This window comes from Gopherus evgoodei, chromosome 6 (assembly GCF_007399415.2).
Source record: "Gopherus evgoodei ecotype Sinaloan lineage chromosome 6, rGopEvg1_v1.p, whole genome shotgun sequence".
NCBI lineage: Eukaryota > Metazoa > Chordata > Testudines > Testudinidae > Gopherus > Gopherus evgoodei.
In genome coordinates, this window is record NC_044327.1 from 135,647,515 (window position 1) to 135,664,834 (window position 17,320).

Consider the following 17,320-nt stretch of genomic DNA (forward strand, 5'->3'; position numbering starts at 1 on the left):
ACCTCTGCAGACAGACAAATGGGATAGGAGAGGAGAAGTAGCAGCAACATATATAGGCTTTTAATTTTAAATAAATGAGCTTCTCCACGATGCTCCCCACACCTGTCCATTCTGAGTTGGCTCGTTTCTTGCAGACATTCGGTAGATTTGGTCTTGAGGAGAGGCCAGTGGCTTCCCAGATGCATTCAGCAAGTGGCTTTCGTGTTTAAGGGTCAGCATGACAGGAAGCACAAGGGTGACTGTGGGAGACATGGACACATGGAGGTCAAGGCTTGCATCAGTGGTGGAGGGTGAAGTGATGCGAGACAGGCAGATGGGGGCTGCATTGTGAAGGGTTTTGGAAGTGAGGACAAGAAACTTGTACTTGATCCCCTGGAGGAGGGGGAGCCAGGGGACAGTCAGAGAGTCGGGGGTGGGGTGGGGTGGTCTGAATGACTGGCCAGGAAGATGATCTTGACAGCTGCACTCCATATGTAGAAGGCAATATGGGTATCACGGAGACCAGAGAAGGAATTGGAATAAGGTTTTATAAAGAGCATAAGCCCTCATGCTTTGTGACAAAAGCCAGCCACTAGTGGTCTTGGAGCTAAGAGGAAACCCTGTGGTTTGGTTATGACGTAGTCTGTGTGGTTTCTTGCACCTTCCTCTGTAGCATCTGCTACCAGTAACTGTTGGAGACAGCAAACTGGATGAGAAGGACCCCGGTCTTATTCTGGTATGGCAGCTCCTCTGTACCTAAAGAGAGCTAACTGAATTTGGAATAAAAACAGACGGGCTCTCTGGTGCTCAGAAATGGATCAATCCACTCACAAGTTCCTCCTTTTGCTTCCCCCTTTTTGATTTTTCTCTGCCCTTTCGTTTCCCTTTCTAAAACCCTCCACACTAGCATGGGATAAGTAGCAAGAGCGGCAGTGGCCCCTAAAATCCAGGCTGTACATTCCTGGGCTGGGCAGTTTGCCTTCCTGCCCGAGTGTTTCACAGCTTGGTGTGACTGGCATTTTCCTTTTTAATTTTTTTAAAGGAGCAAATCCACTTTCCCTATCTACAGGAAACAGGAGGGGAAAAAAGACAGAAGAATTTGGCAAGTAGCCAAGGCCGGTCACTGAAGTAAGTAGTAAGGAATGAAGAGTAAATTTAGTCACCGGTTCATCACGACACAAACCGAGTCTGCAGTGGGTTTTAACACCGGAGAAAAACCCTATCGTACTTGTTTCTCACTTTAGAGCAACTTTGCTTTCCTAGATGCACATCCTGCGTGTGCAATAACCACAGGAGTTTGTTGATCTGGAGAGAGGATAAAGCAGCATATAAATGAGAAGAGAGGAGTGTATTCGAGTGCTATGGAGGGCAGTAACTGTTGCTGTGACTTTTAAAAGCCTTCAAGGGTAAGATTTAATGCTTTCTTTTGCCTTGTTTGTTTTTCAGTCAGCTTCAGTTGTAGAAAGTTTGCATTTTTAGACATGGAAGCTTTTGTAAAGTCTGACCAAAATGCGTCGGTCTGGGGGGAGTTAATGACTAAACTGGCACAATTGCTGGGTGGAGCCAGCTGAACTCCGCATGCTTTTAAACACAGACTATTGGGGGAAACTCTGCTATTTGAATTGTTTCACAGTGAGGAAAGTGCAGTTTGCTTTTCTTTCTGCAAAAATCTCTCTCCGCAGCTGTTACGAAGTAATATGAAAACCGTCACTAGCTTGCTCAAATGTGTCCAGTGCAAATCAGTACTGCTTTCCAGATGTGTCAGTTTAGGGAGTATTTTATATGGAAGCTGATGGCTGATACTGGATCATTACTTCAAACCGTGACAGATAACTGACTGAATCTCTTTTCCAGCAATTATCTTGGCACATTGTAGGGCTCTGAGTCTTTTCATATGGACACAGTTTTATGAGTTTCCTAGCATGACATTTTGATGATAAAAAATAGAACGATACAAAATGAACATAGTACACGTTCAATGGATTAAAAAATGGCTAACTGGCAGGTCTCAAAATATAATTATAGATGGGGAATCATCATCAAATGGGTGCTTTTCTAGTAGTCTCCCTCAGGGATCGGTTCTTGGCCCTGCGCTATTTAACATTTTATCAAAAACTTGGAATAAAACTTACAATTATTTCTGGTAAAGCTTGCAGATGAGACAAAGATTGGGGAATGGTTAGTAATGAGGACAGGTCACTGATACAGAACGATCTGGATCACTTGGTAAGCTGGGCGCAAGCAAACAATATGCATTTTAATACTGCCAAAGGTAAAGTTATACATTAGAAGCAAAGAAAGCAGCCCATACTTATGGGATGGGGGACTCTTTCCTGGGAAGCAGTGACTCTAAAAAGATTTGTGAGTCATGGTGGATAATCAGCTGAAAATGAGCTACAGGGCAACGCTGTGGCCTAAAGGGCTAACGTGATCCTGGGATGTATAAACAGAGGAATGTTGTCTGGGAGTAGAGATGTTACATTACCTTGTATTTGGCACTGGTGTAACCACTGCTGGAAGACTTTGCCCCGTTCTGGTGCCCACAATTGAAGAAGAAGGTTGATAAACTGGAGAAGGTTCAGAGAAGAGCCATGAGAATGAGTAAAGAATTAGAAAACCTGCCTTATAGTGATAGACTCAAGGAGCTCAATCTATTTATCTTAACAAAGAGAAGGTTATGGGGTGACTTGATTAGTCTATAGGTACCTGCATGGAGAACAGATATTTGATAAAGGGCTCTTCAGTCCAGCAGAGGAAGGTCTAACATAATCCAATGACTAGAAACTGAAGCTAGACAAATTCTGACTGGAAATGTGTAACATTTTTAACAGGGGAGTCATTAACCCAAAGAACAAATCTCCATCACTGACCATTTAAAAAACCAGATAGGATGTTTTTCTAAAAGCTCTGCTCTAGTTCCAACAGAAATTAATGGAGGACAGTCATATGATCCCGTTTGACACAGGAAGTCAGTGCCATGCAGGAGGTCAGACTGGATGATCACAAAGACTCCAAAGCCAGAGGGGACCAGTGAAAACCTTCAGCTTTTGAAGAGCTCTTCAGAATGTGATCACTGAAGGGCTGGCTCGGCTCAGAGCCTCAGCAGAGCTCTCTGGTTGCCCTATTTTTGATCCAAAAGAAAACCTATTGGGCTTCTAGGAAATATTTCAACTTGTCAGTCGGTGCTACTAGAGTACAGGTTGGGTCACTACTTCCAGCATGAGTCCCATTTGCAGAATTCATCACCTAGGTTTCCTAGAACTTATTCCAGGCTGAAATCAGTCAAACCCAGCCTCAGCCCAAGGCAGCAAGGGAGGTCCAGTGGTTGGGTTGCTAGCCTGAGGCTCAGAAGGCCTGAGTTTAATTCTGTTTTGCCACAAGCTTCCTGTGTGATTGTAGGCAAGTCACTTTGTCTCTTGGTACCTTAGTTCCCCATCTGCAAAATGGTAAGAACAACTCTGCCTTACGTTAGGGACGTTCTGTGAGTATATGTACATCAGGGTTGTGAGGTGCTCACACAATGCAATGAGGGGGACTAGACTGTTTTGTTTGAAGGCCAAAATTTTAAAATTTCAGTTCCCAAAGACAGAGAACCGAATCCCCCTTTACCTCTGGGCACCAATATTAACAATTTGGCTGAACTATTTAGTACTTCACATCTGCAAAGGGAGCACTATATATAAGCATTGACTATAGCGGCACCATTACAAAGTCAGCACTGCCCACCATTACCCTGGAGTGGTGTCTAAACAACACAGGTTTCTTCTCTCCTAAACACAGGAAAGTGTGCAGTGTCTTGGAGACCACTGTGTGTGTGACACCTGCTGGTAAATGTTGTCTTTTTAAGTTGCAGCAACTATAGACAAGTATTGTGCCCACTGAATAGGTGGGTAAACTAATTTGGAAAGAATTAAAAGAAATTAGTTGGGAATTTGCCTATTCTATTTCACTCCAAAAATTTCTTGCAAAATCTCAGAGAGTCCTGTGGCACCTTATAGACTAACAGTGTTTTGGAGCATGAGCTTTCGTGGGTGAATACCCATTTCGTCAGATGCATGTAGTGGAAATTTCCAGGGGCAGGTATGTATATGCAGGCAAGCTAGAGATAATGAGGTAGTTCAATCAGGGAGGATGAGGCCTTGTTTTAGCAGTTGAGGTGTGAAAACCAAGGGAGGAGAAACTGGTTCTGTAATTGGCAAGCCATTCACAGTCTTTGTTTAATCCTGAGCAGATGGTGTCAAATTTGCAGATGAACTGAAGCTCAGCAGTTTCTCTTTGAAGTCTGCTCCTGAAGTTTTTTTGCTGCAGGATGGCCACCTTAAGATCTGCTATAGTGTGGCCCGGAAATCCTGGACGCCCCATCATCTCGGGCATTGGCACTCTCACTGAAGGACTGTCTGGATATGTGGACTCTCTGCTCAGACCCTATGCCACCAGCACTCCCAGCTATCTCCGTGACACCACTGATTTCCTGAGGAAACTACAATGCATTGGTGACCTTCCAGAAAACACCATCCTGGCCACCATGGATGGTAGAGGCTCTCTACACAAACATCCCACACACAGATGGAATACAAGCTGTCAGGAACACTATCCCTGATGATGCTACAGCACAACTGGCTGCTGAGCTCTGTGTCTTTATCCTCACACACAACTATTTCAAATTTAATGACAATATATATCTCCAGATCAGTGGAACAGCTATGGGCACCCGCATGGCCCCACAATATGCCAATATCTTTATGGCTGACTTGGAACAACGCTTCCTCAGCTCTCGTCCACTCACGCCCCTTCTCTACCTACGCTACATTGATGACATCTTCATCATCTGGACCCATGGGAAGGAGTCTCTGGAAAAATTCCACCACGATTTCAACAGCTTCCACCCCACCATCAACCTCAGCCTGGACCAATCTACACGGGAGGTCCACTTCCTAGACACCACGGTGCAAATAAGTGATGGCCACATTACCACCACCCTATACCGAAAACCTACCGACCGCTATGCCTACCTTCATACCTCCAGCTTCCATCCCAGGCACATCACATGATCCATTGTCTACAGCCAGGCACTGAGGTACAGCTGCATCTGCTCTAACCCCTCAGACAGAGACCAGCACCTACAAAATCTCCACCAAGCATTCTCAAAACTACAATACCCGTATGAGGAAATAAGGAAACAGATCAACAGAGCCAGACGTGTACCCAGAAGCCTCCTACTGCAAGACAAACCCAAGAAAGAAAACAACAGGACTCCACTGGCCTTCACATACAGTCCCCAGCTAAAACCTCTCCAACGCATCATCAGGGACCTACAATCCATCCTGGACAATGATCCCACACTTTCACAGGCCTTGGGTGGCAGGCCAGTCCTCGCCCACAGACAACCTGCCAACCTGAAACATATTCTCACCAGTAACTGCACACCACACCATAGTAACTCTAGCTCAGGAACCAATCCATGCAACAAACCTCGATGCCAACTCTGCTCACATATCTACACCAGCGACACCATCACAGGACCTAACCAGATCAGCCACACCATCACCGGTTCATTCACCTGCACGTCCACCAATGTAATATACGCCATCATATGCTAGCAATGCCCCTCTGCTATGTACATCGGCTAAACTGGACAGTCTCTACGGAAAAGGATAAATGGACATTAATCAGATATTAGGAATGGCAATATACAAAAATCTGTAGGAGAACACTTCAACCTCCCTGGCCACACTATAGCAGATCTTAAGGTGGCCATCCTGCAGCAAAAAAACTTCAGGACCAGACTTCAAAGAGAAACTGCTGAGCTTCAATTCATCTGCAAATTTGACACCATCAGCTCAGGATTAAACAAAGACTGTGAATGGCTTGCCAGTTACAGAACCAGTTTCTCCTCCCTTGGTTTTCACACCTCAACTGCTAAAACAAGGCCTCATCCTCCCTGATTGAACTACCTCATTATCTCTAGCTTGCCTGCATATATATACCTGCCCCTGGAAATTTCCACTACATGCATCTGACAAAGTGGGTATTCACCCACGAAAGCTCATGCTCCAAAACGTCTGTTAGTCTATAAGGTGCCACAGGATTCTTTGCTGCTTTTACAGATCCAGACTAACATGGCTACCCCTCTGATACTTGCAAAATCTCCACAATCCTTCCCACCCCCGCTGATACTGATGGGAGTTCCAAGCTCAGGGCCTCTTCTCGTGGTGTGTAGCATTACTTCTCTCAGGTCAGTTGGCTGGCACATCCCACCAGCTGCCATGAACTTGCTCTGGCTCTCATTGGCTACACACTTTGCCTCCTTTCAGCCCTCTAACTATTTATTGGTGAGCTAGTTAGTATTTTAATGGAAGGATATTTTTGTTCTAAAGTTTGGGAAGTTTTATAGATTCTTCATCAGATGGATGCAAATAAAACCATCCGATTACATGCAGAGACTCAATTGCTGTGGAGAGTGATCATGTGCACAAATGGCACGTGCTCTGTATTTCAAATATCACATGGCTATTTACAGTGTGAGATGCTGGCCAAGACACTGACCGCAGCCTCCATTCTGGACATCTGCCCTCTGATCATGAGAGTAGTGCAAAGTCTTCAGAGCTGATTGGACTCATTGCCGCTTTTGACATGCAGAGAACAAAAAGAACAGGAGCACTTGTGGCACCTTAAAGACTAACAAATTTGTTTGAACATAAGCTTTTGTGGGCTACAGCCCGCTTCATTAGATGCATAGAATGGAACGTATAGTAAGAAGATATATACACATACAGAGAACATGAAAAGATGGAAGTTGCCATACCAACGCTAAGAGGCTAATTAATTAAGATGAGCTATTATCAGCAGGAGAGCAGAAGAGCCTTCTTCCGCATCCAGTTTGCAGGAGACTCTGTCCTTCCTGAACGAGGAATTAGCCCCGGTGAGACATGCCTTTAGATTAGACTGTTGTATCTCACGGTAACTGGTTTTGAAGATAAAAGGCAGCTTGCCTCTTAGGCAGCTAAGAACACTGAGAGTACATTTACTCCTGAAAGAGTCTAGATCAGCGATTCCCAAATGTGGGGCTTTTCTTGCGGCTACAGCCTACTGGGCAGTGATGGAGGAGGGGCACAGCAGTGGCCCTTCCCCTGGGGCTGCCAGCAGGGGTTGGGCCCTGTCCCCCTCTGGAGCCACAAATGCCAGAAGAACAGGCAGCCACCTTCCCAGGCTATGGGGTTTCGGGCTCTGACCACAGGTCTTTGGGTTCTGGCCCCAGGTTCGCCACCCTCCCACCCCCGGCCTCCCTACCCACCTCTCCATCCAGGGCTTAATTTGTCCCCCAGCTGGCCAGGGTCCTCCTGGGATGATTTAGTTGGGGTTGGTCCTGCTTTGAGCAGGGGGTTGGACTAGACACCTCCTGAGGTCCCTCCCAACCCTGAGATTCTATGATTCTAGGGCTGAGTAAGTCTGTTGTGAAAAGCGATATTTGTACGTTTGTTAATCATTTTCACAGCCTCCCAGCTAGCTAACAAGTCTGCCATGACAAGTGATATTAACAAACTACAAATATCAGTTTTCACAGCAGCAGACCTACTAGTTAGCAAGTCTAAAATTAAAGCAGCCAAAAAAGCAAACGAAACAACAGCAAAAAAGACACAGAACCTTCTTTTGTTTTTGTTCTGTTTAGATCCAGTAAAGAATTGAGGCAACTGTACATTATTTTTATTATTGAGTCTACAAAAAAACCCTACATGATTACAATGAAAATTACGATTTGAACATGGATATGTGCATATTTATTTGTTTTTCCTAAAGTTAATTAAGTATTTTAGGAAAAATTGTCAGAGTGACCACCAGTGAGAGTTGGTGGCCGCACTCTGAGGCCACCAAAAATTTTCTTGTGAGAACCTTAGGTCTAGATTCTGGCTCTTACCTTTAAGATTTTTGAAGGCTTGGACCTGGTTCACAGGCACTCCCTCTCCCCACCAAGGCCGCTGCTCTCGTGGATGCTGAAGCAATATCCACAGTGAGACAGGCAGAGGCAGCGTCAATGGTCTTTGACTGTGGAACTCCTTTTTTCGGGGGGAGCTGAATGAGCCCCAGCTAGACTGTGCGCAGAATGCCATGCTAAAGCCTCTTTGCAGTAACAGGGGAAGAATTAATCCACTATTAAACAAAACCCACCACCCCTCAGGATGCAGACTCTGCTAAATCAGTGACTGAGCTTGGTATGGTGAGCAATAGAGCATCCTAATTCTGTGTGTGATGCCGATGCTGTATGGAAGTTGGGAGGATGGAAGAAGTGTTAACTGCTGTGGGTTTTTTTTTATGTTCCAGGCTTAATGAGTTACAGTTACTCAGGAGCAACTTTGCATTAGCATTTTGGGCAGAGAGGATCTGCCCAGAAAGTTTTGGATTCAGATCAAAACTTCTCCAGGGATCTGGGGGATTTGTTTCTGTTTATCTCTAATTCCAGGAGGGGAGAGGAGACCAAATTAATTCTCGGCACAACTCCAGTGAAGCTACACCAGAGCGGCATTTGGGCCATATACATTTTATTCAGTTCTTAGTAGAGGGAGAAAATATATACAGTCTGATGTCCCTGTCCTCTCAGGTGTCTTCACTGCAGCACACGTAGGTTTGGATGGCTAACTGGTGGTAGAATTAATCTCAAATGAGAGCTGGCTTCTCCCTGTTTAAGTTACACACACATCCCCACCCACCAGAGATGGGTCAGGGCCTTTCACATGGAATTTATTTCTGGAGGTTGTTTCAACCAGATGTTTGTATTTTCTTATTTAACAGTTTGTGTTATGAATTTGACATTATTTCTTGTATTAAATACTGTACTGGTTAGATTTCTCTACAGTCCAGAGAGCTGTATGGAAAACCTGAGCCAGGGCTGGATGTGGAGAATTTGGGGCATGCTTTCTACATTTAGAAGCTTCTCTGAGGTCACCCCATTAGAGTGTCCTTCATGAGCAGTTCTGGCATCAGGATACTGAACTGCAAGGATGGGTGTTTGTATCTCAAGGCCTTCACTTCATGCTAGGCATCTGATCAGGGAGTGAGTCAACCTCAGAGTGGCAAAGCATATAGAGAGAATGGTACTTAATCAGAACTAACTGAATGCCAAGGCTTCTCCATATCAGGCTCGGCAGAAATTAGTGCTGTGCTGGGATATGAGCTGCAGAACTCACTCAGAGATACTGAAAAAAGTACTAGGGTATGAAGGGTATTGGCTCATTCCTGTTGTCTACGTCAGCTCTTACTACAAATGAAAGAGAAACCCTGAACATGTGGAATGGGGTGGGGGGGGCTGAAAATGAAGAAATGCATGAGAACTGATAGTAATGGACATTATCCCCTGGCCGAATATGCTGACCCTTGCAGCAAAGACACTGGTTGTCTGTGGCTTTGTGCTGGGACTCTGTATTTCAGTGACAGTCTGTGGCTTTGTTCTCAGTGGCTGTATTTTGAGGGATCATTTCCCACTAAAGCATGAGAGCTTGTTGGCATTGCCTCGTTGCTGTTATCCAGAAAACTTGTTTTAATAACAACCTGGGGAGTACCTCAACCTTCCCCGGCTGGCCCTGTTAGCCAGGTAAGGCTCAATTCCTCACAACAATCATGGCAAAATCCATCAAGCACACAGGAACGGAAACTTGTTGGAGTGTGGGAGGGGTCTTTGGGCTGGAGAAGGGGGTTGGAGTGTATGGTGGGGTGGACTCCTGGCAACACTTACTTCAGGTGGTTCCTGGAAGCGGCCGGCATGTCCCTGCAGCCCATAGGTGGAGATGTGGCCAGGTGGTTCTGCACACTGCCCCCATCCACAGGCGCCACCCCCGCAGATCCCATTGGCTGCAGTTCCTGGCAATAGTTTTAATAGTGGATTAATTCTTCCCCTGTTACTGCAATGGGAGCTGCGGAGCCAGCGCTCGGGACAGAGGCCGCACACGGAGCCTCCCTGGCCACCACTGCCTAGGGGCCACCAGGACATGCCGGCTGCAACCAGGAGCCGCATGGAGCCAGGGCAGGCAGGGAGCCTGACTTAGCCCTGTTGTGCCGCTGACTGGACTTTTAATGGCCCGGTCAGTGGTAATGACTGGCAACCCTAGCTGTCACTGTGAGTGCTAGCCTCAGGCCATACCTGTGCACCCCAAGGCAATGTCTGAGAGTATGGGTGGCATGAGGGAGGAAGGTGCTTTGCACCCTGTCTCCCCCCTGACCTATTCCCTGTGCAGGATCAGAACCGAGCAGCTCCAGATGTCCCAGTCAAGTAACCTGGGTTTATGCAGGATGACTGGAAAACCTGAGATGATTGTGTAATTAAAAATCACTACGGGAAGAACTGCAGCCATTGGTCATATTGTTTAGGAATTGAACCTCTTCCATTTGAAGGCTGCAGATCTTTATTTTTTATGCGGCAGGAATCCTCATTGTAAATAAGATTATCTTCTCTTCCCCAGAAATTCCATGGAATTGCACTGAAAGAAACTCTTGGGATGCCGCTCTCTGGATTCAAGTTTGGAAAGAAGAAATTGAAAGGTAAGGCAGAGCCAGGCAGATTCCCTTGTCTGTGGCAATCCACAGACTGTACACACAGTACCCAGTCTCTGACTCCTACATCAATGCTTGGGAGCACATCTGACACCTGTGGAGTTGGCCAGGATGTCTAGGTACAGCCACATTCTGTTTACTTGCCCAGCACTGGGATCTCCCCCAAGGAGGTGCTGTAAACTGAGTCCTGGTAAACAAGATAATGTTGAAACAGAACCGTGAAGCTTGAGCTATACCCCAGGAATGGCTGGGTTTGGAAAATCTTGGGCTTGTCTCCTTGTGCACACAGCCCTGTGGCCCTGCAGCCTCCAACAGCTGACAAAACATGCTGCTGGCAAATGAAGGTGAAGGCTTGATTGCAGCTTTTTGATGATGATGTGGAATTAGTGGCAATGACCCAGATACTCCTCCCTGCTAGGAGGTAGGGAGAGGAGCAGAGAGAGTGACATGGGGAGGCAGCAATCCGAAAGCTACAAAGCAGAGGAGTGCTAAGTGCAGCAGACTCTTCAAACCCTGATCTCCCTGGGATTCCAAGTCAGAGCCTGGGACGAGAGGGAGTGGAGCTAGGAAGCAGCCAGTCTGCCCAACATGATCTTCTCAAGACCCCATGGAGTTTCCCTTGGAAATCCATGCAGAAGTGGATGCTGCTTGGAGCAGCATGAACGTCCATTTGCACCTGCAACTACGGTTGTGGCTGGGGAATAGCAGCAGGGAGGCCAATGGCAGCTCTTCTGGGAGAGGACTGGCATCAGCTAAGCAATGCTGCAGTGGAGGTTGGCGCCTTACATAAAGGCCCTGGGATCCAGAGACTCTGCCTGCTGACTTTTGGGCTCTGAGGGCGAAGAGGCCCTGCTCTCTTTAGGTCCACGAGGCTACAAGTCACTCTCTGGCAGGAGCTTGGACAGTCTGGTCCCTTGTAGTGTCCTGTGGCCTTTTCTTCTTTCCCACAAGTGTTTTAGTGGGAGCAGAGGATGGGAACCACCAACATGCTTTTTAAATTAAGAAGTGTGTAAGGAAGAACCTGAGGGGGAAATCAAAATGCCTTGCCGTGTTCAGAAGCAAGTCACATGAGTGTCACTTGCACCTTCTGTCAGACCCTTGGCCAGGGTCATTGCACCAACTTCGACCCCCGGACATGTAACGTCCCCACTTTGCACACCTCCTTCCAGCTCGGCCCACTGAGTCTAAGGGAATCCACCTCACATACTGAGGCAGGTCAGAGAGGAGAGCAGCAGCAAAGGTATGAGAAAGTGTTAAGTTCACACATCTTGTAATCCCTGGGGCCAGGTCTATACTATAAACATCGCTCTGGGATGTGAAAAATCCACCCCCCTAAGTGACGCCGTTGTACTGACCTAATCCCTGGTAGAGACAGTGCTACGCCAATGGGAGGGCTTCTCACATCGACAGAGCCACTACCTCGTGGGGAAGTGGATTCACTACGTTGATAGGAGACGCTCTCCTGCCGACATAATAGCCTCTTCACTGAAGTGCTGCAGCGGAACTGGGGCAGCTGCACCACTGCAGCATTTGAAATATAGACCTGCCCTCGATGTGTGCTACTTTCACTCAGGTGCCTTTAGTCTTGATTAGACTGAGCGCTTTACGTCAGGCATAATGTTTCCTCATTCCACACCATAGATCCTAGGTGAATACCTCGCTCTCTGCCACGAGATTGTGTTGAGAGAGACCGGAGACATTTTCCCTTGCCTTTCCAGGGGTTCTGTTTGTTTCTCTCTGTCTGAAGGGGTATAAGAATATAAGAACGGCCATACTGGGCCAGACCAATGATCCATCTAGCACAGTATCCTGTCTGCCAACAGTGGCCAATGCTAGATGCTTCAGAGGGAATGAGCTGAGCAGGGTAATTATTGAGCGATTAATCCTCTGTCATCCAGTCCCAGCTTCTGGCAGTGTGAGATTCAGGGACATCTAGAGCATGGGGTTGTTCCTCTGACCATCTTGGCTAATAGCCATTGATGGACCTGTCCTCCAGGAACTTTTTGTACTCATTTATGCTTTTGGCCTTCACAACATCCCTTGGCAATGAATTCTAGTGGTTCACTGCGCATTGTGTGAAGAATAACTTTCTTATGTTTGTTTTAAAACTACTGCCTATTAATTTAATTGAGTGACTCCTGGTTTGTAAAAGCAGCAAAGAGTCCTGTGGCACCTTATAGACTAACAGATGTATCAGAGCATGAGCTTTCGTGGGTGAATACCCACTTTGTCGGATGCATATGGGTATTCACTCACGAAAGCTCATGCTCCAATACGTCTGTTAGTCTATAAGGTGCCACAGGACTCTGCTGCTTTTACAGATCCAGACTAACACGGTGACCCCTCCGATACTGGTTTGTGTGTTATGTGAATGGGTAAATAACACTTCTCTATTCACTTTCTCCACAACAGTCATGATTTTACAGGCCTCTGTCATATACCCCCCATAGTCGCCTCTTTTCTAAACTGAACAGTCCCAGACTTTTTAATCTTTCTTCATTTGGAAGTAGTTCCATACCCCTAATCATTTTTGCTGTCCTTCTCTATATTTTTTCTCTTTTCTGAGATGCGGCAACTGGAACGGCACGCAGTATTCAGGATGTGGGCGTAGCATGGATTTATATAGTGTCACTATGATATTTTCTGTCTTATTATCTATCCCTTTTCTAATGATTCCTAACATTCTGTTAGGCTTTTTGACTGTTGCTACACATTGAACAGATGTTTTTAGAGACCTAACCATGATGACTTCAAGATCTTTCTTGAGTTGTAACAGATAATTTAGATGCCATCATTTTGTTTGTACAGTTGGAATTATGTTTTCCAAAGTGCATTACTTTTCACTCATCGACACTGAATTTCATCTGCCATTTTATTGCCGTCACCGAAATCGCTTTGTAACACTTCACTGTACGATTTGAAGGTAACTTGAATAATTTTATATTGTTCGTAAATTTTACCACCTCACTGTTTTATTCCTTTTTCCAGATCATTTATGAATATGTTGAACAGCTCTGGTCCCAGTACAGATCCTTGGAGTACCCCATTATTTACCCCTCTTTACTGTGAAAACTGACTATTTACTCCTATCCTTTGTTTCCTATCTTTAACCAGTTACTGATCCATGAGAGGACCTTCCTTCTTATCCCATGACAGCTTCCTTTGCTTAAGAGCCTTTGGTGAGGGACCTTGTCAAAGGTTTTCTCAAAGTCCAAGTACACTATATCCACTGGATCACCCTTGTCCACATGCTTGTTGACTCCCTCAAATAACTGAGATTGCTGAGGCATGATTTCCCTTTACAGAAGCTATGTTGATTCTTCCCCAACAAATTGTGTTCATCTATGACTCCGATCATTCTGTTCTTTACTACTGAAGTTAGACTTACCGGCCTGTAGTTTCCAGAATTGCCTCTGGAGGCATCTTTAAAAACCAGTGTTACATTAGCTATCCACCAGTCATCTGGTACAAAGGCTGATTAAAGAATATATTGTATACCACAGTTAGTCCTTCTGAAATTTCATATGAGTTCCTTCAGAACTCTTGGGTGATACCATCTGGGCCTGGTGACTTATTACTGTTTAATTTATCAATTTGTTCCAAAATCTCCTCAAATGACACTTCAATCTGGGATGCAGCCAATGAAGTGGGTATTCACCCATGAAAGCTCATGCTCCAATATGTCTGTTAGTCTATAAGGTGCCACAGGACTCTGCTGCTTTTACAGATCCAGACTAACACGGCTACCCCTCTGATACCTTCAATCTGGGAGAGTTCCTCAGATCTGTCACCTAAAAAGAAGAGCTCGAGTGTGAGAACCTCCCTCACACCGTCTGCAGTGAGGACTAATGCAAAGAATTCTGTTAGCTTCTCCGCAACAGCCTTGACTTCCTTGAGTGCTCCTTTAGTACCTCCATCATCCAGACGTACTTAAAAATGCTGTTAGTTTTGGTGTCTTTTGCTAGTTGCTCTTCAAATTATTTTTTGGCCTGCCTGATTACACTTTTACACTTGACTTGCCAGAGTTTATGTTCCTTTCTATTTTCCTCAATAGGAATTGACTTCCAATTTTTAACAGAATTTTTTTGCCTCTAATAGCCTCTCTCACTCTGTTGTTTAGCCAAAGTAGCATTTCTTGGTCATCTTAATATTTTTTTATTTGGGGTATACATTTAGTGTGAGTCTCCATTATGATATATTTAAAGTTTCCATGTAGCTTGCAGCATTTCACTCTTATGACTGTTCCTTTTAATTTCCATTTAAGTAGCCTCCTCATTTTTGTGTAGTTCCCCTTTTTGAAGTTAAATGTTACTGCAATGGGTTTCTTTGGTATCCCCCACTCCCCAAGGATGTTAAATTTATTATGTTATTGTTGCTATTACCAAGTGGTTCAGCTATAATCACCTCTTGGATCAGATCCTGTGCTCCATTTAGGACTAAATCAACCATTGCCCCTTCCGTTATGGGTTCCAGGACCAGCTGCTCCAAGAAGCTGTCATTAATGGTGTCTAGAAATTTGACCTCTGTATCCCATCCTGAGGTGACATGTTCCCAGTCAATATGGGGATAGCTGAAATCCCCCATTATTACGGAGTTTTCTAGTCTTGTAGCCTCAAACTAGAATAGTTTGAGTGTGGGAATCTCCATCAAATCCTCTGCAGTGAAGACCAATGCAAAGAATTCTGTTAGCTTCTCCTCAACAGCCTTGTCTTCCTTGAGTTCTCCTTTTTTTCTCTTTGGTGTAGATGCAAATATTATTCCCAAATTTAGGCCTTACACTACAGAAGAAGTTTAACAGCTTCCTGAAAGTTAATGTGTAACTCTTAAGAATGAATGGGATTTGTTCCTTTACAGCTTCCTGTTTTGATTCATGCTCAGTTCAGCCCAGTGATTCTCACCAAATTTATGGGAAATAAAGAGTGAAACTAAAACTTTCAAGAGAATGAAGCATGTTTACTTTTACCCCCATGTCTATGTTAAAGGTTATTGCTGGGGCTAGCAGAAAACTGCATCCGCCACCTCCCACTTCAAACGTGTCTTCCCCCCTCCCCATTAGAGGGTCAGAAGGAAAGGGACCTTCTGGTCAGGAATGAATTCTTTGTGACTCACCAATGAGGTTTTTGAGCCTCTTCTTGCTGGAGATTAACAATAAGAGAGCCCCTGGCCAGAGTGTGGAGACCGGTTTTCATCCTGCTTGAATAATGGCTTCATCAGTAGAAAAACTAATGTTTAAACAGAGCATTGACTTTTTAAGCAGTATGGGTCTGATTCCCTCTTTGCTATCACCAGTGTAACACCACTGAAGTCAATGAACATAGGATACAGGTGTACTGGATTAGAACAGGCTTGGGGGTCCCTTAGTCCAGGGTGCTGTCTCCAAGCAGGGCCAACACTAGCTGGTTGAGAGGAAGGTGCAAGTAACCCCATAATAGACATGTATGGGATAATCTGCCCCCCCAAAGGTTTCATCCTAATCCTTAAGAGTTAGAGACTGGCTTTTAGCCATGAAGTATGATGTCTGATATCCCTTCCAAAGAGTGCATGAGCTTTTATATTGTTGGTAACCGTATACCTGTTCAGGCCCTCTTTGAATCTCGCTAAAGTATTGACCTCAGAGCCATCGTGTAACAATGAAGAGTTACCCCAGATTACACAAATGTAAAGGAGAATGGAATTTAGCCCTAACATTCAAATCCTGCAGCTCTGAAGCCGGCAAACCTCCCCCGATGTCATTGGGAGTGTAAGCTGTGGGCCATAGGATTTCGTCAGAAAGCTGTAGAATTAGTGAACCACAATGTCAATGGAGGACGGAGACTTTTTCAAAGTCTCTCTCACTTGGACTCTTGTCATAAATGGTGTCTGTTCTCAGCAAGGGGACTGCTTCAGAGGTTACACTGGTGTAATTGGATTAATTCCTTTAGGATGAGAACCATTTCATGGTTTCTTCCTTGTGAGACGCGTACTGTGCCTTATGAGCTATGGCCTAAGCAAACTGAGTGGAGTTTTCTTTACATGTCACTGCAGTCCTGCTAAATGATAACTAGATGAGAGACTGAAGCAGATGCTCTGAATGAGAATTTGTACTTCGGGGTTATTTATACAAACAAGAGGAGGGATGTATGTGTGCACGGTTTAAAACTAACCTTTCTAACACATGGTCTTTACATTTGATACTATTTCAAACAGTTGCACGGAAAGCTCTGGGGAGAATGTATTGCTGGGTGGCTGGCACTTGACAATACTGATAGAGCAGTGAGATGCAATGCTTAATTAGAAACCAACCAGCAGTGCTACAATGGAAGGCAAATGCAGAGCTTTTCTGATCTGCAGCCAACCATACTTCGGGGGGGGGGGGGATCCTGAACTCTCACAGAGAATGGAAGAAAACAATGGTGAAGTCATGGTCTCCGTGACACCAGTGTAAATCTGGCCTGACTGTACTGATACCCAGAGAGTTATTCCAGAGTTAATGATGTAAATGAGAACAGAATTTGGCCTTGATTAATCAGTGTCAGGGAAATAAGTGTAATACTCCCCATATGAGCTAAGCACAAGTTGTGTTACAGGGAATACTTCTTAGCTGACTCGTGGGACACTGATCATTCCTACAAGGTTAGTCACCTTGTGTGTGGCCAATGTCTTATAGATCGTGCTGTGGTCACTAGCAGACACTGCCTTGGGAAAAGGTGAGATAGGAACAACTTACTCGCCAGGTCAGCCCTCTGTCTGAGCTGCCTGTCTCAGCCAGGACCCAGCAGGCAAGAACTGGCACATATGGAGACAGCTGGTGGGAGGGGAA

At 45.3% G+C, this 17,320-nt stretch overlaps 1 protein-coding gene across 4 annotated transcripts in view; it reads left to right on the forward strand.

The window, feature by feature from the left end:
• The first annotated feature begins 726 nt into the window (after positions 1-726).
• Positions 727-17,320, forward strand: part of LOC115653584 (phospholipid-transporting ATPase FetA-like) — a 124,614-nt gene continuing 108,020 nt past the window's right edge. For all 4 annotated transcript variants that reach the window (XM_030567032.1, XM_030567033.1, XM_030567036.1 and 1 more), the window contains exons 1-2: positions 727-1,385; positions 10,431-10,509. In XM_030567032.1, the coding sequence (XP_030422892.1) occupies positions 10,467-10,509 (43 nt within the window). In that variant the 5' untranslated portion in view covers positions 727-1,385; positions 10,431-10,466. The remainder of the gene's footprint in view (positions 1,386-10,430; positions 10,510-17,320) is intronic.